Genomic DNA, 24,856 nt, shown 5'->3' with positions numbered 1-24,856 from the left:
AAGACCATGGCAGAAATCTGCGGTCCACTGACGGGCAGTCACGTATTTGAGTGATCCCCCTCCCCCCTTTCAGATAGTCAATTGTACACGTGACAGGGACCCGTCTCGCAAACACGTTACTGCCTCTACTGATGAATGATGTGCCAGACATTATTAGCACTATTTCAATGCTGCATGATCAACGAACAAATGGACATGAAAATGTTTTATTGAGATCTGCAGACATGAAATATAAGTACTTATCACACTAGGTTGGCATAGGTTGGAATGTAATACTGACAAACGTAATGGTCAATAATAAACAAAGATGTCATGTAATAAAAGCAAGTATGTCATGAAATTACAAGAGATTTTCATCCTTCCATAAAACAAGTTCCTCTCACACCCTCAACAAATGAAATACATAATCTCATAATATATCACACATTTTTTTATCTTGAAAATAGCATAGTGGTATTTATCATTTATCAATAAATTGGATATGTCATTCCAAATATATTGTCTTACCACAAATATATATTTTTGATGGTCGTGGTAGTGTGTGGTGTGTGGTGTGTGTGTGTGTGTGTGTGCAGGGGGGGGGGGGGGGGGGAGGCAAGAGGGAGACTGAATTTTGGTATGGGTTGGAATGTGTCAGAAATAAGACATTTTTTGAGAGAATAACCACGATAAATTTTAAAATATGACCTGCTCACAATACTGCTGAATAGCATACAGAAGACTGCATCTATACCCATCATCAATATGACACACAGATCTGGATATGCTATGACACATCCATTTCCCCACACAACTGGTGTTCGCAGCGATAGAATGTTCATCTCCCGACATGATACATCGGCCGAGATACGCCATGCATCCTAGGATATGACGCACATCCATCCCTCCTCATCCTCTTTTGTTGGGGGCAACAGATCCGGAGACGGCTCCTCAAAGTCTTGTGGGAAATACAACCTACAAATAGAAATATTTCATTGGTTGGTTGGTTGGTTTGTTATTTGTTTAACACTGCAGTCCAGTAGTTACAATCCAGATTAATGACCACTGCCTTTAGTAAGCCAAACAAAACAGTGGTTGATATTATGAGCAACAGACCACGCCTACGAGGTACGATGACACACAATCAACCTTGTCACTAAACCTGATCACCTGATCCCTTGACTCACTTGACTCACAACAAGTCTAACCCAACCTGTGCTTTCTTATGGCCTGTGGAGTCAATCTGCATCTGCCCTTATTCTGCCTGAAGTTCCCATGTGAGTCCAACATTGGATCCTTGGCAACTATTCTGCATGGAATTCCCATGGAGGTCAAACATTGGTTTCTTGGCAACTATTCTGCACGGAATTCCCATGTGGTCAAACATTGGTTCCTTGGCAACTATTCAGCATGGAATTCACATGGGTATCAAACATTGGTTCCTTGGCAACCATCCCATGTGAGTCAAACATTGGTTCTGTGGTAACTATTCTGCATGGAATCCCCATGGAGGTCAAACATTGGTTCCTTGGCAACTATTCTGCATGGAATTCCCATGTGGTCAAACTTTGGTTCCTTGGCAACTATTCTACATGGAATTCACATGGGTATCAAACATTGGTTCCTTGGCAACTATCCCATGTGAGTCAAACATTGGTTCTGTGGCAACTATTCTTCACGGAATTCCCATGGAGGTCAAACATTGGTTCCTTGGTAAATATTCTGCATGGAATTTCCATTGGTGTCAAGCATTGGCTCCTCAGGACCTATTCCCCTCTAGTATACCAACATGAGACATGAATGAGGAACTATTCATCCCCAGCAACCCCCTGGAGAGCGTGTCTGAGACAGACCTACCTGATACAGGTGAGCTGATACCTCCCACTGGACTGGTTCTTCGTTGTATCAACTCTGTCTTCAGCAACCCCGGTCCCCCAACTCTCAGGGTTCACCATGTACTGAACAGACTCCATACTGAGGAGGGGGGTCTCTGTAACCATGGAAACATATGTTACTGTAGCATTTCATAATTTCACTATAAACCACAATATGGTGAATAATTTAAACAACTACAATGTCACACTCCTATAGAAAAAATTCATATTCTTGGTGTCGTAGTTCTGAGTTAATGCAATATTCATGTCAAGCAATAGACAGATAAATAAAATAATAAAGGTTACTCAGTATTAAGAAATTGTGCATGATTTGTTTTCCATAATTTACCTGGCATACAAAAAAGCCGTTACAGAATGATAGTTTGGTCACATGAAAATATTTGTTTCTATGGAAGAGCCTGGACCTATGCTTTAATCTTGTAACAGTTAAAAAACACAATCAAATTGGTGTTTGATTAAAATATTTTTTTGGCAATTTTGTTAACACTCATATTTAAAATATTAGGCTTGCTGACTTGGTTTTGCATGTCATCATGTGGATCAATTGTGTGGATCGATGCTCATAATGTCAATCACTGGATTTTCTAGGCCAGACTCAATTATTTACAGGCCGCCATCATATAGCTGGAATATTGCTGAGTGCGGCATTAAACAACAAACAAACTTCAAATTCCCTTCTATTCTAAATCTCTGCCCATGCTTTCATGTTTTGTTTAGCGCTATGAGCATGCACCTGTGGGTGGACATAGAAAAATAAAAAAATCCAAAAAAATAACAACAAATCTACTCACGTGTGACATTGAGCCAGGCTATGACTCTCTGCATGGTCTTGGAGAAACACTCAAACACTTTCCCAGTCTGGTTTTTGCGGACAGGAACAAACAGCCTGCTTGTCATATTGGTGGTGGGCGTGGCATCCAGGGAGGTCACCTTCTGTTTCTTCACGTAGTAGATCCGCAGGACCTTCAAGAACTGGCAGCTGTCCTCGAATGCCATCTCGCCGTATCCAGAAGAATCGGAGTCAAACTCTATGTTGCCTGGAAGAGAACAGGGTCTGAGTGAATGTTGTTTGACGTTGATATTTCAGATATATCATGGTGGCCTGTGAACAAATCTGAGCCACATTAACCGGTGGTTGATAGACCCTTGAGGATCCGTGTAGAGGAAAGGTCTTCAGCAATTTATGCTTGCCGTAAGAAGTGACTATGCTTGTCATAAGAAGCGACTAATGGGATCCGGTGGTCCCAAATGCATGGTTCGATGCTCATGATGTCAATCACTCGATTGTCTGCTCCAGACTCGATTATTCATAGACCAACATCATGTAGTTGGAATATTGCTGAGTGTGGAGTTGAACAACAAACAAACAAGCAGTGGTTGATAGCATGGATGTACATGCTGTTGGGGTGTAGTTTAACATTGTTATCCCCTGATTCAATTTGTGAGGTCTTACAATCCTGGAACACTGGGTCTATACTCTGCTCCAGAATCCCATGGAAGTCAAGCATAGGGTATTTGGGATGCATTTTGCTCTAGAATCCCTACAGGGAGTCAAACATTGGGTGTTTGGGACCTATTCTGCCCCCAGAATCCAAACAGGGAGTCAAGCATTGGGTGTTTGGGACCTAGTCTGCCCCCAGAATCCACACAGGGAGTCAAGCATTAGATGTTTGGGACCTATTCTGACCCAGAATCCACACAGGGAGTCAAGCATGGGTTTTTTGGACATATTCTGCCTCAGAAGCCCTACAGGGAGTCAAGCATTGGGTGTTTGGGACCTATTCTGCCTCAGAATCCACACAGGGAGTCAACCAGTGGGTGTTTGGGACCTATTCTGCTCTAGAATCCACACAGGGAATCAAGCATTGGGTGTTTGGGACCTATTCTGCCCCAGAATCCATATAGGGAATCAAGCATTGGGTGTTTGGGACCTATTCTGCCCCTAGAATCCCTGCAGGGAGTCAAGCATTGGGTGTTTTGGACATATTCGGCCTAGAATTCACACAGGGAGTCAAGCATTGGGTGTTTGGGACCTATTCTGCTCTAGAATCCACACAGGGAGTCAAGCATTGGGTGTTTACGACCTATTCTGCCCCAGAATCCACACAGGGAGTCAAGCATTGGGTGTTTACGACCTATTCTGCCCCAGAATCCACACAGGGAGTCAAGCATTGGGTGTTTGGGACATATTCTGCCCCCAGAATCCCTGCAGGGAGTCAAGCATTGGGTGTTTTGGACATATTCGGCCCAGAATCCACACAGGGGGTCAAGCATTGGATGTTTGGGACCTATTCTGCCCCAGAATCCACACAGGGAGTCAAGCATGGGGTGTTTGGAACTTATTCTGCCCCAGAATCCACACAGGGAGTCAAGCATGGGGTGTTTGGGACATATTCTGCCCCCAGAATCCCTGCAGGGAGTCAAGCATTGGGTGTTTTGGACATATTCGGCCCAGAATCCACACAGGGGGTCAAGCATTGGATGTTTGGGACCTATTCTGCCCCAGAATCCACACAGGGAGTCAAGCATGGGGTGTTTGGGACATATTCTGCTTCAGAATCCACACAGGGAGTCAAGCATTGGGTGCTTTGGACATATTCTGCCTCAGAATCCCCATGGGGAAAGAGGACTGACAGTAGAGTGACTGACAAGACATTGCACTTTACCAGTGTTAGGTTAAAGCTTTTACAGAAACCAAATCAAAACAGCCCAAAGAAACATCTGAACCAAACTGCCTACACTGTGGCAAACTTCACCGTACCGTTATTCAATATCCATATGGTTCATCACATGTTCAAGTTAAGCTAGTTCCTGCAAATTCATATGACCAGTTCTGGTGATTATGTTTATGCATAATAAGTGACTGGTCATTAATCATAGAGGTTGGTGGGGCGGTGGGATTGATCTTCTTACCAACATTTTATGTAACATTTCTTTCATGAACCCCCACACCCCACCTCTCTCCTCCTTATGATACATGACCAGTCATTCACAGAAGACAAGCTGCAAACTGCCTGCAGCATCACTAGATGTTCAATCATCGTGTCATCTGGAGCAGCTGTGCGAGACACAATTTTATGTCTGTTTCAACCGATACTCGCACTCAACAGAAAACCACTTGTTTCTTTTCCTCATGGTGGTAAAGACCCAAAACTGCATCTTCCCAGCTATTGCTGGTAGGCTGTGGAATTGATTTTAAACTACTGGCATTAGCTTTGAAATGCTTCAATGAATCAGCCCCACTGTACCTGATGGAACTTTTGCCTCTATAAGCCATCTATATCTCTCCGTTCTGAAAACAACACCTGCTGCAAGTTCCAGAAACCTGTTTGAAGACTTTGGTCACAGATCTTTCGAATACTGTGCTTCAACACTTTGGACCAATCTACCAACAGAACCTTAGCCCTAACCATTACTCCCATCATTCAAGGCACCTCTAAAGACCTACTACAAATGTGTGTACACGGAACAGATACCTACCATTGGGAAGCTTCAACACTTTGACATCGATAGTCTGTACATTGACCACCTTGATGCCCTGAAACAGAAAGTTCACCACTTAATAAAAACTATGTCCAAACTATTCTCGATTATCCAGTGTAATTGTTCTTCACTTTAGGATGAAGATACCCTGACCTATCCACTAGAACATCTTCATCATAAGCATCTGCCAACAGCTAGAATTTGTCTCATGAGTTCTACAACCAATCAAAATGGCTCTTGTGTTATAATAAATCAGAAAACTATGTATGATGTATAAACTGGAGCATTTATGTTTGTTTGTTGTTTAACGCCACACTCAGCAATATTCCAGCTATATGACGGCAGTCTGTAAATAATCGAGTCTGGACCAGACAATCCAGTGATTGATGTCCACAGCATCGCTCTACACAATTGGGAACAGATGTTTCCCTGGTAAGGATGGGGCTTTATGCAACCAGGCACTCCCAGTTGTAGTTTGAGATGGTATGTAACACAAAGCAAGTTTAACTTTGGTGATATAGTGAGTGAGTGAGTGAGAGAGTGAGTATGGTTTTTACGCCGCTTTTAGCAATATTCCAGCAATAACACGGCGGGGAACACCAGAAATGGGCTTCATACATTGTTCCCATGTCGGGAATCGAACCCGGGTCTTCGGCGTGATGAGCTAACGCTTTAACCACTAGGCTACTTCCACCTGGCAAGGAGGTACAGAAGCTACGATATGCAGGTCCATTAAGTATGCGTTCATATTCTTTACATTCATGATAACTCCAAGACAAACCTGTTGTTTCTTCAGCCAATCAGAGGCTTTCTTCACTGTTGACCTGTAGGTGGCGAACTTTAACCTCTGGATCATCCCCTCAGTGTTACAGGTGTAGTCTGGGATGATGTCCTTGGCCCCTGGGAAAAACACATGCTGCATTGTACAGGGCTAGCTTGTGAATACTTCATAGCACCAGTATAGTAACTATCACAAGTAGTAAAGAGCACACGTAGTTTGTTTGTTTGTTTGTTTGTTGTTTAATGCCACACTCAGCTATATTCCAGCTAAATGAATGCGGTCTGTCAATAATGGAGTCTGGAACACACAATCCAGTGATTGACATCTTGAGCATCCATCTATGCAATTGGGATATGATGACATGCATCAACCAAGTCAGTGAGCCTTACCACCCGATCCTGTTTATCCTCTTACAAGCATGGGTTACTGAAGATCACTTCTAACCAAAGATCTTCACGGGACCACAAGTAGTAAATAGTTTTAGCAGACACAAAATAGTGCGCCCTATGATCTAAAATGTCCCGATCATATCTCACTTACAGATTGCCAATATCTCCCAACAATTAGTATTCTTGCATACAATAAGTCAATGTCTCCCAGTTCCTGCCTGCATCTCACCTACATGCTGCCAATATCTCTCAATGTCTGGTTAAATCTCACCTACACGCTGCCAATATCTCTCAATGTCTGGCTACATCTCACCTACACACTGCCAATATCTCTCAATGTCTGGCTACATCTTACCTACACACTGCCAATATCTCTCAATGTCTGGTTACATCTCACCTACACACTGCCAATATCTCTCAATGTCTGGCTACATCTCACCTACACAATGCCAATATCTCTCAATGTCTGGCTACATCTCACCTACATGCTGCCAATATCTCTCAATGTCTGGCTACATCTCACCTGCACACTGCCAATATCTCTCAATGTCTGGCAACATCTCACCTACATGCTGCCAATATCTCTCAATGTCTGGCTACATCTCACCTACACACTGCCAATATCTCTCAATGTCTGGCTACATCTCACCTACATGCTGCCAATATCTCTCAATGTCTGGCTACATCTCACCTACACACTGCCAATATCTCTCAATGTCTGGCTACATCTCACCTACACACTGCCAATATATCTCAATGTCTGGCTACATCTCACCTACATGCTGCCAATATCTCTCAATGTCTGGCTACATCTCACCTACACACTGCCAATATCTCTCAATGTCTGGCTACATCTCACCTACACGCTGCCAATATCTCTCAATGTCTGGCTACATCTCACCTATGAACTGGGTACATCTCACCAACCACCTGGTCATTATTCCAACTATCTAGAATATCTCACCTAGTGTCTCAAATGCTGGCTCTCCGATGACGTAGAATATCCTGAGAGCGAACACAAACAGCCGATTGGTCCTCCCGGTCTCCACCGAGCAGGTGGTCTCTGGGTTGGGTTTGCTGTCCGACATCAGGAGTTTAATCGTCTCCACATTCAGAATCTCACCTGCCAGGGGAAGAGTAGGTTTACTTAACAAGAACAATGGCGTAATGAATGACCCCCTACTCCCTCCAATCTTGTAGACAGTGATCACAGTTGATTTGGATTCAGATCAGAGGGGCTAATTATAATGGTAATTATTACCCATGAAGGCATAAAACATAAACATATCAGGGTTCATAAAAATCATATGTGCCCTAGTGTCAGGTCACGTCATGAGACGACAGCGTATTGTTTGTGTCATCCGGACAGCATTTTTGACGTCATTCGAATGTTATTGTGACGTGAGATCAGAATGACGTCACACCAGAAACGATGTCATAGCTGAAGATTGTTGACGTCATTTGACAAATTGTGGTTACGCTGCTGTTGCGACTTGCTGTCTTTATAGGTAAACTCTAAAATTTGTCTCGGTGAGTAGACATCTTCTTCGGTAATAAATAGAACATTATATTCGTGTTCATGTCATACTATGTTTACGATACTCATGCATTAAGTCCACTCATGTCTTAAACATAGTATCACATAAACACTCATATAATAACCTCTACATAGTAGGGCTGACCTACACGAGGAGTTTCACAGTACAGCTGACCTCACACTACCAGCCTTGCAATACAGCTGATGTCACACTACCAGCCTTACAATACAGCTGATGTCACACTACCAACCTTGCAATACAGCTGACCTCACACTACCAACCTTGCAATACAGCTGATATCACACTACCAGCCTTGCAATACAGCTGACCTCACACTACCAGCCTTGCAATACAGCTGATGTCACACTACCAGCCTTGCAATACAGCTGACCTCACACTACCAGCCTTGCAATACAGCTGATGTCACACTACCAGCCTTACAATACAGCTGATGTCACACTACCAACCTTGCCATACAGCTGATATCACACTATCAACCTTGCAATACAGCTGACCTCACACTACCAACCTTGCAATACAGCTGATATCACACTACCAGCCTTGCAATACAGCTGATATCATACTACCAGCCTTGCAATACAGCTGATATCACACTATCAACCTTGCAATACAGCTGATATCACACTACTAGCCTTGCAATACAGCTGATATCACACTACCAACCTTGCAATACAGCTGATATCACACTACCAGCCTTGCAATACAGCTGATATCGCACTACCAGCCTGGCAATACAGCTGATATCACACTACCAACCTTGCAATACAACTGATATCACACTACCAACCTTGCAATACAGCTGATATCACACTACCAACCTTGCAAGTCAAGTGAGCTAATAAGAAAACATATTCAAGAGATCTCATGCAAGTCTAGATTTCTTCAGTGTCAGCTTGATGTGGTAGGAAAGCCCAAAGTAACGTTTACCAATAAAGTAAAATCCGAGAGCACATGAATGGTGCTCACAAACCTAGAAACATAACAGGGCAAATCTGGGAATTTAACCCCCCCAAAAATCATCGGTTTCAGACACTGCTATGGCATGCAACACAGAGTCAGTGTTAATACAGTAACCAAGAACAAACACCATCTTCAACAGGGCCACTTTAGCTCACCGGAGATAGGGTTCAACTGGAACTGCCTGAAGAGTTTCTCCAGAGTCTTGCTCAGGGAGTTGAACTGCCCAAACAGCTGTGCCCCGCCAAATCGGAAGCCGGTCTGCTGGTTGAGGATGTTGGAGACGACGTCCGCAACACTGCCCCCTCCCTGGGCGTTCTCCTCCGGCAACACAGATATGTACGACAACTTCTGTACAGGAGCATCTGGGTTCATTTTCGGGGTCAGCCACAGCCTGAACAAACAGAAGTTACATTCACCAACTGGTGTGTTCAACATATCAATAGCCCTGGGTCTCGTCCAACAAAGTTACATTCACCAACTGGTGTGTTCAACATATCAAGAGCCCTGGGTCTCGTCCAACAAAGTTACATTCACCAACTGGTGTGTTCAACATATCAACAGCCCTGGGTCTCGTCCAACAAAGTTACATTCACTAATTGGTGTGTTCAACATATCAAGAGCCCTGGGTCTCGTCCAACAAAGTTACATTCACCAACTGGTGTGTTCAACATATCAAGAGCCCTGGGTCTCGTCCAACAAAGTTACATTCACCAACTGGTGTATTCAACATATCAAGCGCCCTGGGTCTTGTCCAACAAAGTTACATTCACCAACTGGTGTGTTCAACATATCAAGCGCCCTGGGTCTTGTCCAACAATGCGATCTTAGCGATTTTTGTAAGTCTATGCTAAAGTATGGGAGTTACAATCGTCTTATCACTAAGATCACTTTGTGGAACGGGGCCCATGGTCCAGACTCAAACAAAACCAACTAGCGTGTTCAACATATCAAGAGCTGTGGTCCAGTAAGCACCACTCAATGCAAAAAAAAATAAATTCTAAATTTAATTACGACAACTATAAGATTAACTTTGTCTGTATTTATTATGCTTTTATCACAATCTCTTTAAACATGTTAAAGTCAGATCTTTTACTCTGATACCTCTATGAGTGAAGATCTGTCAAACCCGCCATTGGAAATCATGTTAGTGAACCCTGAGCAAACTAATGGAAGGATGCATGGATTCTTGAGTCAATCAGATGTTATAATTCTAAAATAAATCACCTTAATTTCTTTACACTTTTCCGAAAATGGTCTCAACAAAAGAAAACTGATAATGGGGCCTTTACACAGGATGGTGACATTTGTGCCTCCCGTGTGCGACCATAACATTTGCCAGGTCGTCAATGGAGGCTCAAAAGAGGCATAATGGTTATCTAGGTCATTCCAGGGTGGTACACAGGAGGTCCAGACATCGCTATGGACGCCATGGTCGCCGTGAAGTTTTTACCATGTTCAGAACAATCGCACAAAGTTTGCCGAGGTGATTGGTGGCTCAAAGCTGGCTCAAAGGAGGCAGAAGGGAGGCACAAGCATTGCCGTTATTGCAGAATGAAGGCACAGTGGTCGCCCAATGGTCGCCAGGTAATAGATGCGTTCTGCTGCAAATTTTCTCGTCAATCTGGGTGATGCTTCTGCCTTCCTTATGCCTCCTTTGGGCAACCAACATATGCATTGAACGATGACTGTGGTGACCGCCGTGCCTCCAATTGGCAACCACGGCAACCCTTGAGACACCATGGAAAATACTTCTGCCGCTTTTCTGCCTCCTTTGAGCTACCTGTAGTGCCTCCTCAACCTGCCTATAGATAGAGGGCTTGTACCTGCAGAATTCATTGGGGTTGCAGACCCTGAACAACTCGAGCAGTTACACCTGAACAACTACTGGAGCAGTTACATAGAAACATGATTTTCTGGGTTGAGGCGACCATCGAGGGTCCTGGCCAGTTTTTCATCGCTCAAAGGTGGCACAAAGGTCGCAGCTGTGTTAACGGGCCTTAAGGAAAACATATATTCCTTCGATGGTACTCCCTTATGGGTGCGGACACCATGACGCTCAGAAACAACAGTGTGTATAAAATATGCACAACAATATAAGAGCAAAGCCTTTCTTATTTCCATTCTGATCTTCCAGTTTAAGTTTTTTTTTCGAGATATAGATAAGCTCAACAGATACAATGGAGTCTGCCAAGTCTTGGTAAAATGGGTTGAGTCTGACCTGAGTCCCATGAGGAAGGCATTGTTGCCATGACTGGACATGTGGATGAAGACGGCGTCGTTGTCAAGTTGGTAGTCGTGGTTGTTGAGCTTCTTCCCCACCGTCTCACACTTCCACACTGTGTACTGCGGCATGGACTCCAACCACTGGTTAGCCTGCTCCACCACCGTCCTGCACAACAACAACCATGCATATTAGTGGGAAAACGATACGATACGTATCACGATACATGGGTCACGGTACGATTCATATCCGAATACACATGTTTACGTCAAACAGCATGGAAACGTCTTGACGATATATATTTCAGAGCAGATTTTAAAGTAAAAGTTAACTTTAGACACATGTTCGTAGCAGCTATTCTTAGTAGTGAACTTGAAATGCTAATCACAATACATTTTGCGATATTTGACTGACAAAAAATCATTCACATCTAGGGTTCATAACTTGCCATAGTCTATTTCTAAAAGAGAAATATTGCTTCCTGCCCACTTTATTTTCAGATTTTAGAAGGATTACTAATTTCCCTCAGGTTCTGTGCAGAATGATTTTTGCCATGCAGAGGTGGAAACATGTAAGGTTACTTATGAAGAGCATTACATAGATTGGTTCTTAACAGTTTTGCATTCTGTCATAATTATGATATGTACAGGCGGTTTGCAAATCTGGCGATTCTAATTTTGGCTGATAGCCACATTGGGATTTCCCTTTTGTTACATTCCTGATGTCATTCCAAAAATTGATAACAAAAATGACAATATTTCTAAAACTGTTATCCATATAACAAATCTAAAATATATTAAACAGAAAAATTGAAAACATTATCTTTAACCTTTACCATACAATGTACAATGTCCTAAATTCAAAACATGTTATCACTGAATATCATATCAAGATTTGGGCTTTTCAAAGTTTGCATATTTCCCTTTGTCTACTACAAATAATACCAAACAATATCACATTATTACATTAAATACAACTAGTTCTAAGAAAATATAAGACTAGTGCCAGTTTCAAAAGCAGTACATGCTTGAAATTTCTTTTATTCACAATAAAAGGTTTTGAATATTTTTTAAAATGATATGAAAAACTTACCCAAATTCAGCAAAGTCAGGTATTTGTCCCTTGAGATACCCAGTTCCCAGGCATCTTGGCATGAAATCAACATAGGTAAGGGGAGTTAACTCTCCCTGTAGAGTTTCGGCTCCCTCGAAGGCCAGGTTCCCTTCCCCCAGGACAGTCTCCCCTTTCCTACACTCTTCATCTTCGAGGGGGATATCTGGCTTCCCTGGAAGTGATTCAAGTTCCAACGTTCCCAAAGGAATTTCTGGGGTTTCTGACGTCATCATTTGTTCCATAAATCTGTTTAACACAATCAAAATTAAAAAAATGTTAAATAATCATAAATAGACAGTGCACAAGTCCCCACCCTAATCTGTGGCAAAACAAAACAAAAAAAAACAAAAAAAAAGTTTTTAAAATTCTGTGGACACTTTTTTTGGAAATCTGAAACCAAATTTTGATAATTTTGTACAAATTCTGCAAACTTTTAAACTTAGTTTTTGTGAATTTCGAAGTTTTGCACCTGTTACACTTATGGCGGGCATTTTTATGATTAACTTGCCCACGACAAGAATAACTTGTTGACGTGAACCTGGAGATCAATAGTGTAAACATACAGACATGTACTTTTCGTAAGCAATAACACAAAAGTCATCTTCACTCCAAAACAAAATAAATATCCATTTACATGTTTAAAACCAGATTTTGCCTCACATGTTAAAATTTCGCGGTGTATTTGATGAATTCTGGGGCAGATAAATGTAACATGCTGAATGAGTTCTGCACAAAATGTGATTGGCTGCAAGATAGGTACATTTCTGCACCAAGGGAACATGTCTGAAAAATATTCCGCAACCATGGAATATCTAAATACAGCGAGGACTGGTACAACATTTACATATGTGAGGGTATCATTCAAGGATATATCAGTATTCAAAACATGTTCACTAGATCTTCCATATTCATTTGACTGTTGTTATGGGGATGCTTAAACAGTGTTTGAACCTAAGGTGAGGTGATTTGAAGTGGACCTTTACTTCACGTTCAAGATTATTTCACTCACACAGCAACATGCATGCACATGTGTGTGTGTGGCTGCTTGTACCAGACCAGACTTATGCCAGTCTATATGAAATTCCGTTTTCAATGAAGACATTAAAATCATATGATTTTTAAAAGTAGAACTTTGGTTATAGGTACTTGGATTGCGGGAGACAAATGTGAACTAATATCAGATCATACGAGAGCCTAATTAATAGTCCTATAAATTAACTGTCCAGCTCTTATCAATTAGTTGATGTGTATTTTTTTTTTAATTTAGTGATCAACCACATGTACCCCGAGCATGCCTTTCATCAAGGTAACAACCATCATCATACTCACGTGCCACTTGTAGATGTAACTTGATATTTTACTCTCAGTAAGAATCAAACGGTATATATCCGCGTGAATATTGCTCATGGGTAAATATAGATGTCAACATCTAGGCCAAGACGTGGTAGAAGTATACACCAGTTGTGTACACAGATTCGATCACGTTTGTCCAGGTAATGAAAGTGAGAAAGCTCATGGAAATTAAATAATATTGAACACTTACTCAAACTGCGATGGAAGATGGAATGATATTTACTGGACGGAATCCAAATACACTGGGAACTCGTGCCAGTCGTGGACGTCAACATGTGGCAACTTGCCAAAATCTTAGAAATGCATTCACCAACAACCAACATGTTTGGACGTATCATGGCAACGCGAAAACAAACCAAAGAGAACAATAACAGCGTGATCAGCTAGTGATGCATACTCTTGATTTTATTGCTGTTTCCCTCGCGAATTACTCGTGCTCTTAAACTAAACTTTAACGGAATTAGTTTTGTACTGATACGGTGATAGTTGTTGTAATGTTTAATATGACAAATCATGAACAGATTCTTAAAATAGGTATTGCTGTAAGGTTGCGCGGTTGATTGGTGCGTAGCGATAGTTATCGATAGACAGGAACCCAGTCAAGCAGGTGCGCATAATACAACAACAATAAAACGAAACATGATTTGTACGAAATAGCTATTCGTTAGGGACATAAATGCACGGTAAAGGTTTCATTCTTTCAAAATAAATCAATTATCTATTTTTATTTAATCTAGAACTAAAGTTGTAAGGTTTGGTTCTGGGATAGTTTTTCAAACAAATCGCCGGCATTCGCAGATTGGTTTTACTTTTTATCATTCAAATTATTTTCTCCCTTTACGACACTTCCGGATCATTCAGTCAACGTTTTGACTGTTTGGAATCTTATCTATCTTGAGTTAAACTACTGCTCGAAGAGATTCCCCTACTAACGGAATATGTTATGCATATTTCTAACAACAAACACATAGTAATTCGGTGGATTAATGGATATGGTGGACAAAAACAAAGTAAAAAAACTGAAGAAATATATCAAAGATGACAGACCCTGCAAACTAAAATCTTACGTCAAGAAGTATAGAATTTACTTGAAAGATGTCGAATTAACAAAAGGAAGATCACTTCTCCATTATTGCTGCCAACATGGATCTGGAGGTGTTTTGCGGTAATTTAACAAAATATTATTATTATTATTAAATTATCACCATGATCATTAGCCATTGTTAGCTGATTGGGCCATGTCGTACATTTATGCTACGCAACACTACTATCAACAGACATAATGGCTGTATGTCATGGTATGTACGCTGTGTTGATGTAGATTAGCGGAGCAATGTACCATAACCAGTATGATATGTCCTTCATAAATTCACTATCAATAAGTATCATGCAACACCATCGCTCGAGTACACAGGGAACTACACACCAAGATACCAAATAAATACAAATGTATACAACATATGAATATGGCTAAAAGTCACACATACATATTGTCTGATCCATGCACATATATCACGCATTTTGGTTACAATGACATGCATCAACCAAGCCAGCAAGTCTGACCGCCCGATCCTGTTAGTCACCTCTTATGCAATGTTAGATAAGCGTAGTCGACTATGAAACCAGCATTAATCCAGACTAGTACACATGGTACAAGAATATGCACACACATTCACATGCATGTGCATGTACACTGCTATATACATGATAAAGCTGTAGTAATCGTGAACGCAATGGTAATCCCAATTCCAGCTCAACTCCCCACTTATAGATACACCCAAGCCTTTATTTTTCCTTTAGTACACAAGCACAACACCAATAATTAACATGATTAATGTTAATTGTACATTCATGGTCCTACTGACAGGTATTTGCTGACGGAGGGCGTGAGTGCTGTTGAGCCAGACAATGGTGGAGATCTCCCTCTTCATGTCAGCCTGAAGCAAGCACTGGACCTTGACTCACAGCAGTCCAGAGAAGGTATGTTAGCAATGTGTGCTGGTCTGTATTAACATACATATAGTTATGGTATCAACATGATCAGTGGAAAGTTTGTAGGTGTCACTTTGTCAGCCTGACATGACACAACTGTGTTGATGGTGTAGACCTACCTGACATGATACAACAATGTAGACCTACCTGACATGATACAACCACGTTGATCATGATGGTGTAGACCTACTTGACATGATACAACAATGTTGATCATGATGGTGTAGACCTACTTGACATGATAAAACCGTGTTGATCTACCTGATGTGATACAACCGTGTTGATCTACCTGACATGATACAACCGTGTAGACCTACCTGACATGATACAACCGTGTTGATCTACCTGACATGATACAACTGTGTTGATCTACCTGACATGATACAACCATTTTGATCTACCTGACATGATACAACTGTGTTGATCTACCTGATGTGATACAACTGTGTTGATATACCTGACATGATACAACTGTGTTGATCTACGTGACATGATACAACCGCGTTGATCTACCTGACGTGATACAACCGTGTTGATCTACCTGACATGATACAACTGTGTTGATCTACCTGACATGATACATCTGTGTTGATCTACCTGACATGATACAACTGTGTTGATCTACCTGACATGATACAACCGTGTTGATCTACCTGACGTGATACAACCATGTTGATCTACCTGACATGATACAACCGTGTTGATGTACCTGACATGATACAACCCTGTTGATCTCCCTGAAGTGATACAACTGTGTTGATCAACCTGACATGATACAACCGTGTTGATCTACCTGACATGATACAACCATGTTGATCTACCTGACATGATACAACCCTGTTGATCTACCTGACGTGATACAACCTTGTTGATCTACCTGACGTGATACAACTGTGTTGATCTACCTGACATGATACAACCCTGTTGATCTACCTGACGTGATACAACCCTGTTGATCTACCTGACGTGATACAACTGTGTTGATCTACCTGATGTGATACAATCATGTTGATCATGATGTTCTAGCCTACCTGACGTGATACAACTGTGTTGATCTACCTGACGGGATACAACCGCGTTGATCATGATGTTGTAGCCTACCGGACATGATGCAACTGTGTTGATGTTGTAGCCTACACAGAGATGGTGCTGCCGCTGTTGGAGACAGTGCCAGAAACCCTGGAGGTGAGGAACCACAGCGGAATGACCTGTCGCCAGCTGCTGGACCAGTTAGTCAACAGGAACAGACAGGAGGTAACCTTCTCACATGCTCAGCATCCATAAAATCAGAAGATTTTACCCAGTTTAAAATGTTGCATCCATTAGAAAATAGACACATATAAATTTATATATTTATATTATCTTTAATGTGTTGCATTTCATACCATTTTTACAAACAGTAAAACAATGCCTTCCGTCTTACAGAAAAAAAAAATGACATGATGACCAAATTTTATTTAATCTGTCTGACATGTCTGAATGCCAACTCATTAGTGCTGTGCATTTAGAAAAGAACTAATACTGCTTAAGTTCATTGTGGAAAATCTGGAATGATGGAATATGCTTTCTATCTTCACATAAGATAACTAGTTTTAATGGATCATGACTTCTGAATTGGTATCCAAGCAAAACCTGTCGTTGTGTGATATTTATGTTGAACTGAACGCTGGTATTATGCCAAAGCTCCAGAGATCTCCAGATCATTTTTACTTTGCTGCAATCCCAAAACAAGTGTCCAGTCGTTTCTATGTTTGTGTCACAACCATGTATAATATGTACAAATTCCTTCTATTTCATACTCCCATTGGATGCAAAAAATAATGATTAATACCGATCTATCAATCGTATAGCATGCACACATATTTTACTCTTCATGTTCGATTTTTCTTCACTGTGTCACCATGGTCACTTTGTGTCATACAAGGAAAATTCCACCTGGGTTTTGTTAGTGTATACATTGTTACTATTTGTTGTTGATACAGTGATCTCCATCTTGGACTTGCATTTCCATGTCTGGGACCCCAACATGATGTTGCATAATGTAGAAATAAACCTCGAGTGGGAGTTGTTTATCATACAATAAAACACTGCAGGGAGAATAAACCATGAGGGGTGCAGTGTTTTATTGTACGATAAACGACCATGAGTCATTTATTTCCTGTATGAGATATGAACTTTATATACAGCCTCTTTTAGGATGTTGATAAAATGTACAAGCTTTCAAAATATTTACCCAAAGTTTAATAATGATGACTCCCTGAATAGAATCCAACCTCGGAAATGTATGACAAGTCCATTTTACGTGGGACTTTAGTTCAGTTTGGTATTTCTCACATATTCTCATGTCAATTATCTGTACCTTTTCTCCTAATACCGATTGTCATATTTCGCCCACTTTTGGATGTGTACATTCGTCCACTTCATTTATCTGCGTAGCCCAGCTACATCTATGGGGAACAACTTACCAGACACTCCCTCTCAAAAATATTGTTGTCCAATATATATGACGTCATCCTTTTGCAAACGCACATTCGAATCTCAAGAAATGATGTCATGATAGAAAAATGTTTTATCGTGAAATAAACCACACGTGGCTGTCGAATATATTTGATTAAACAACATTCACTTGACATTGTTTCATGATTGGTCAACTGCCTCCATGGTTTAACATGTATAATGGAAAGAGCATCAGATCGGTGGTTCAGTCTCCGACCGTGTCATAATAAAAGACATTAAAAGATGGTACTTGTTGTTGCCCTGCCTGGACCTTGGCATTAAGTGGATACAACAAAAACTGGTCGGCTCCTAGTCAGTATCCTGTGTCTGGGTGGGGTAGCAGTGGTAGAAACTAACAGTTGCAGTCCACTAGTCCTTAAAATGATAACATATAGCAAAACCTTTAAAAACAGCAAATTTCTACTAGTCCTTAGGATACCTTTACTATTGGGCAGTTTGGCAAGGACTACAGGACTAGGGCCAATTTTTAACGCTGGGTAGCCATATGTATTGCATGTTGGCAAGTACTATAGAACTGGGATAAGTCTGGACTAGAAGTACCAGTACATGCAGCCTCGCACATGCATGCACATCACTATTTGAGTTAACTAGTCTCAAACGCGACGTTAAACCCCATGTCTCCTCTCCTTCATGATGTTCAGATACTCTACACCATGTACATCGTTGTAATGATTAGTTTTAGGTGTCGATAAAGTGTTTACGAAAGAATCATTGGATGTGATGCTTATTTTAAATACTAAACTTTTATTCAGCATGTTTATGTTGTTCCCTCATTTAGATTGTATAGGGAATAATTATTTATCTTGTAGAGATTCTGGGTTAGTCCACAGCAACCTATGGTGGTTGTACGAGGCAGCTTGGTCAGGCTTGACTTGGTTCATTGTGTATTATCATAATTAGATGGTTTGCATCATTGCTCATGATATCAATCACTTGTTTATCTTGTCCTGATTTGATTATATACAGTCCTCCCTGATAAAGCTGGAATAGTCAATTATTCAGACAATTGTCAAATCTTTTTATTAACTTGCCAGGACTTGTGCTACTTCCATACTCTTTCATCATGCGATACAGTTGACCCAGCTTCCATTCTACAGCAGTAATATTGCTGACTGTGACCTTCACCTAACAATATTATATTTTACCTAGGAGGAAGCTCATGCAAGGACGGCATCGGAGGAGTGGGAGAAGAAGCTAGGAGAAGAACTGAATTGGGAAGAAGAGGAGTTTACAGGCAGATACCACACGGAATACGGTGAGTCCTGTCACAGACTATGTGATTGTGATTGAAGTGAGTTTAACATTAACTGGGAGTGTATCGATATACCAGATTATCAATGTATTGCAATTGTTACCCCTTTGATTCTACTCTATCAATAGGAATTTAAAAATATGAATAATATTGTCGGCAGTGTGGTTAACAATCGTCAGTTTCAATAGTTGCAATTAGTTTTAAATAAATTATGACTTGTGATTAGCAAGGATTATGACTACTTCAGATGAGAGTTACTTCCCTTTGGTTAGTAGCAATAAGGAGAAAAATTATGGACTTTGACATTGTTGACAATACTTTATTCATTTCTATCACTGATTAATCTACAGGAAGAGCCTCAGTTTCCCACAACATACCTTTGACCTGGGCTCCAGATAATTTTTTTACCATATGTGTACAGTACTGGTGAATATCAGAACTGTCAAGTACCAGACATATTTTTTCACACCAATAAGTACCGTACTGCCCGTTTGTAGAATTCATGAGTAAGACAATATAGCTTTCTACCTGTCCACCATGTGCTCACCAGTACATCGTTTATCAGGTCGTTTAAAACTTTTGTCATTCTTTTGTTTACCACCTCCGTGTTAATTTGTAGGCCTGTTAGGTTGGAAATGCTTTTCCACACTATTCAAAGACCTTATGTTGTACGTTCAGATTTTGGTACAGTAACAAGTGATCATGTGAGCGTATTGTATTGTTTGCCTGCATATTTGATACAGATGTAATTTTAATCTGTCCGTATTTGGGGGAGGAGTGGGCAAGCGGTCAAAAGCACCAGGCTAACAAGCACCAGGTGCTGATACAGATTGTATCCTGCTAGTGACCAGGCTGGTATTGAGCCTTGGGACCAACAATGTTTACAGTGTTGTCACTGCCCCTAGTGTACAGTACATACACCCTGTACACTCAAAAGACTCCACTCATCCGATGGTAGATGACCAGATGGTGGAAACACGAATACGTACATACACCCGAAACACAAGTGTGAAAACGTGTGGTGTCACCCTGGGCCATTGACTTAGTTCGAATGTGTCTCTGTTCACCCAGCAGGGAATGGGTGCCTGATGTGAGATGGATGTATAAACCTTCTAGCGTCCCTAGGCAGCTTGGATTGTATACCCCCTAGGGAGTTGAGAATGATAACTGGAATGTGAACGGATCCACTGGTCGGGGAACAAATAATACCTCATTTGAGCAGATACTAGTACCTGGATACCTGTGGTATACAAATGTATCATATATTATATAGATATTTGACCGTTTTTCATCTGTATAATACTCTGACACAGCATCTATCCAGAGCACTGACTGACACCATCTAGACCTAGACTCGACATGGGCATAGAGCGGGCAGCAAGTTTACCTTTATTCAACATTCACCCACTCTATTGCATTTCAGATTATTACGAGGAGCAGACACGGGACTCCTATGACCAATGGGCAGATCAGATTCATTCCAACTACAGGTGGAAACACAGACAGAAGACGAGCACCGGCCGTGACGCCCCACCATCACACACAAAGGCCAGACACAAACAAAAAGCAGCAGAATCCAAGAAAACGCGTGTCCTAGATGAAGAAAAGTTACGACAAATCCGAGAAGAACTGAAAAGGAAATATGAAGCAAATCAAAAAAGTGACGTGGAAAATCGTAAAAAGAGACGGAAAAATCTGTATGAGAAAAACTTTGAGGGTATACTAAGTAAAGACAATGAAGATCAGTTGAGCTTCAAGGATATTCCATGGCCCGGTAGAGGGTCACTGCATGACTTCACCGAGGTGCTGTTTTGTGATTTTCCAGACAAATCAAGTTCGAAATTTCGGAAATATTTGAGGGATCAGCAGATTCGATGGCATCCTGATAAATTCACACAGAAATTTGGGAAAAGACTTTTGGATAGTGACAGGGATAGAATCATGGAGAAAGTGAAAGAAATATCACAGGCTCTGAACAAGGTGGCTGAGACACTGCCAAAACAAGTCACATAGTCCCTGAAGAGATCTGAAGAACATTCAAAAAGTGTTTGATGAAAAAGTGATTTTGCCAAATTTGAAGTTGAACTGCTTGAATTCTGCAAGATACAGGCTTCCATTTTTCACTCAAACTGAGACAAATGTAAACAGTGTTAAAAATGTAATGATTGAGATCAGACTCTATTTTAGAAATAAAAGAATCCTGGTCGTTGTTTATCATACAATAAAACACTGTACAATAAACCAAGACCATGAGTCGATTATTTCTTATATGAGATGTCTAAATTTTGTAACCTCTTTTAAGGATGTAAATCAAAATGTACAAGCTTTAAAAATATTTGACATATTTTAATACTGATGACTCCCAGAATAGAATCCGACCTCGACTACGTCGGACAAGTCCATATTATGGACAGGTGGGTTAACGTTTGTATTTCCGGCATATTCTCACTATCCTCATGTCGACTATCTGTACCTTTTCTTCCAATACCAATTGTCATATCTCTCCCACTTTTAGATGTTTACATTCGTCCACTTCATTTATCTGCGTAGCCCAGCTACATCTATGGGGAACAACTTACCAGACACTCCCTCTCAAATGTGATCTTTTGACCACTGCATCCGTCTGCGTTGCTCAGCTAAATCTACAACTCACTAGACACTACCCTCTCAAAATTGATGGTGTCCATCAAGTTGCGAGCACATGTTCGAATCTCCAGAAATGACGTTATGATAGAACAATGTTACATCGAGAAATAAACCTCGTTATGTTCTTCATTGTTCTTTGCGATTTATCATGTAGCTGTCTAATATTCTAATATTCAAGAAATAAGGGACAAGTGCAGGGAGAATAAACCATGTGGGGTGCTTCCTGCAGTGTTTTATTGTACGATAAACAACTACCATTGATACAACAATGTTTTATCATGAAATAAATCATACTTCGTTCTTCATTGTTCTTTGATAGCTACACGATAAATTGAAAGAACAATGAAGAATGAAGGGTGGTTTATTTCTTGGTAAAACATAGCTCTGTTATGACATCACATCTGGAGATTTTGAACTTGAGCTCCATCTTGATGAGGTCGTATATTGGTTGATGTTATTTTAATGAGGGGAGTGTTTTGTGAGTTGTTCTCCATAGATGAAGCTGGGCAACACAGATAAACGCAATGGCCGAACGATTGCATCCAAAAGCTGGAGAGATATGACAATCGGCATTGGGAGAACAGGTACAGGTAATTGACGTTAGGATTTAGAGAATATGCGTGAAATATCCACCAGTGAATAAACAGACTTTTCCGATATTTCTGAGGTCTGATTTTATTGAGGGAGTCAAAAGTTTGGTAAATATTTTTAAAGTTTGTATATTTTATCAGTATCTCTAAAGAGGCCTCGCAGTCGTTGTTTATCATACAATAAAACACTGCAGGGAGAATAAACCATGAGGGGCGCAGCTCCCACTCATCATTTATTTCTCAAATATTGAATTGGTCATGTATGTTTGAAATAAACAAAATTCATGTGATACAGTTAATGCAAAAAGTCCAGAAAAGAATTCATGGTTGTTTTATTTCCTTCTTATTAAATAACTTTATTTGTACATATTTGTATAGGCGTGGCTTTAAACCTGGTGATAGGCTTTCCATGGCCAAAACGCATTGGAACCTTATGATTTTTTGGGTTTCAAAATGCTGGTATGTTTTTTGGAGGAGAACAACCAACCCAGGATTAAACGTAATGAAATATGAGCTCTCAAAACTCTATCCAGGAGGGCCGGAAATTTATGAATATGTATCATTTAGTCATGGTTATAGATTGATATTCTCAAAATTTATATATGTAAATAAGGCAGAATTGCACTATTAGACCAGGGAAAGCAGCATTTTATGAATTCAAACCTTCCAGTCTTTTTTCCCGGGGATATTCTGTAGAAAGTCCATCTGTCCCAGGAATATTCTATAGAAAGTTCCTCTGTCCCAGGGATAGATTATAGAAAGTCCCTCTGTCCCAGGGATAGTCTATAGAAAGTCCATCTGTCCCAGAGATATCCTGTAGAAAGTCCATCCAACCCAGAGATATTCTGTAGAAAGTCCATCTGTCTCAGGGATAGTCAGAAAGTCTATAGACTATCCCTTGGACAGATGGACTTTCTATGGACTATCGATTGGGTTGCGGACAGGCCAAGCCGTTGATGTTGGCATTATGAGGGTAGTCGAGCTGTGTGCGGTGGAGCTTTGTCCTGTTGAAACAGCTCCTTCTGGCGGTCAATGATTGGAAGAAGGTGAGGTTGAAGAATTTTATTCATCTTGCGATTTGCTGTCAAATTTCCCTGAACCACAACCAAGTCAGATCTCGTTGTGTAGAATATGGCCCCCAAACCATGATACTACCGCCACGGAATTTGTCGAATTCACGTACACAATGTGGGGCCAAACGCTCATTTCGACGACGATAAACACGTTGTCTTCCATCTCGCCGGTGAAGAAGAAATCGTGATTCATCGCTAAACCACAATCCTCTCCGGTTTCTCGCTGTGGCATTGCGATGAAGTAGGTGGAACAGTCAAATGTAGCGATCCTGTGCAGGGGTGATAAGTCGTGGTCGGCCAGTTCTCCGACGGTCTGCAGTGGAATTGAACTGTGTGTATCACTTACAAAGGCAGCAAATGGTGCTGTGGTAGACGTTGAAGTGGCGTGGCAACAGAAGACTGCGATTCCCCCGATTTGGATACGTCCTATGCCGATGTTCCGATCAGCATCGCTGAGGGGTACAGACATGTAGTACCTGTGCCGACAGCGACCCCTTTACTTTACAATGAAGGACCTGTTTTTAGAGCCCTGGTTTTGACCGTTCAACTCAGCAATAATCCAGCTATATGACGGCGGTTTGTAAATAATCGAGTCTGGACCAGACAATCAAGTGATTAATATCATGAGCATCGATCCACGCAGGTGGGATCGATGACATGCATCAACCAAGTCACCGAGCCTGACCACCCGATCCCGTTAGTCGCCTCTAACGGCAAGCTATATTATGGAAAACTCCAAACCGAAGGGCGGTGGGGTAGCCTTGTGTTTAAAGCGTTCGCTAGTCACTATGAAGGCCCGGGTTCGATTCCACATGGGTACAATGTTTAAAACCCATGTCCGGAGTCCCCTGCCGTGATGTTGCTGGAATATTGCTAAATGCGGCGTAAAATAAATAATCACTAACCTCGGTCCTTCCACCCACGTCAAGCTGACACGCCCTGATTGAACTGCAATAATGTTTAATGCAGCGTTAAACCTAACTCACCCACGTACAAATATTGAAATGGAATGGATACACTGGATAATCGAGGGTGACCCAAAACCTTTATATA

General features: G+C 41.1%; 2 protein-coding genes across 2 annotated transcripts; one reads left to right on the top strand and one right to left on the bottom strand.

The window, feature by feature from the left end:
- Positions 1-769: 769 nt before the first annotated feature.
- Positions 770-14,025, bottom strand: LOC139459607 (uncharacterized). The gene is made up of 10 exons (XM_071241176.1): positions 13,924-14,025; positions 12,360-12,626; positions 11,265-11,435; positions 9,202-9,437; positions 7,492-7,650; positions 6,139-6,257; positions 5,355-5,412; positions 2,666-2,911; positions 1,837-1,969; positions 770-954 (listed from the first exon to the last, which is right to left on the bottom strand). The coding sequence occupies exons 2-10, from the start codon at positions 12,620-12,622 to the stop codon at positions 861-863; spliced, it is 1,479 nt and encodes a 492-aa protein (XP_071097277.1). The 5' UTR covers positions 12,623-12,626; positions 13,924-14,025; the 3' UTR covers positions 770-860.
- Positions 14,026-14,594: 569 nt separating this feature from the next.
- Positions 14,595-22,219, top strand: LOC139459608 (NF-kappa-B inhibitor-like protein 1). Its single transcript, XM_071241177.1, has 5 exons — positions 14,595-14,898; positions 15,601-15,713; positions 16,858-16,979; positions 19,392-19,497; positions 20,918-22,219. The coding sequence occupies exons 1-5, from the start codon at positions 14,720-14,722 to the stop codon at positions 21,505-21,507; spliced, it is 1,110 nt and encodes a 369-aa protein (XP_071097278.1). The 5' UTR covers positions 14,595-14,719; the 3' UTR covers positions 21,508-22,219.
- Positions 22,220-24,856: the final 2,637 nt, after the last annotated feature.

This window comes from Haliotis cracherodii, unplaced genomic scaffold, assembly GCF_022045235.1.
Source record: "Haliotis cracherodii isolate W230 unplaced genomic scaffold, xgHalCrac1.p SCAF_13, whole genome shotgun sequence".
Lineage (NCBI taxonomy): Eukaryota > Metazoa > Mollusca > Gastropoda > Lepetellida > Haliotidae > Haliotis > Haliotis cracherodii.
This window is presented reverse-complemented; position numbering and strand designations above follow the sequence as displayed.

Coding starts and splice junctions, on each gene's coding strand:
- LOC139459608 (XM_071241177.1), top strand. CDS start 14,720: ATGGATATGGTGGACAAAAACAAAGTAAAAAAACTGAAGAAATATATC. Junction 15,714..16,857: donor CTCACAGCAGTCCAGAGAAG/GTATGTTAGCAA, acceptor TTGATGTTGTAG/CCTACACAGAGATGGTGCTG. Junction 16,980..19,391: donor TCAACAGGAACAGACAGGAG/GTAACCTTCTCA, acceptor TATTTTACCTAG/GAGGAAGCTCATGCAAGGAC.
- LOC139459607 (XM_071241176.1), bottom strand. CDS start 12,622: ATGGAACAAATGATGACGTCAGAAACCCCAGAAATTCCTTTGGGAACG. Junction 9,438..11,264: donor GCCTTCCTCATGGGACTCAG/GTCAGACTCAAC, acceptor CTGTTTGTTCAG/GCTGTGGCTGACCCCGAAAA. Junction 1,970..2,665: donor AGCCTGGCTCAATGTCACAC/GTGAGTAGATTT, acceptor CCATGGTTACAG/AGACCCCCCTCCTCAGTATG.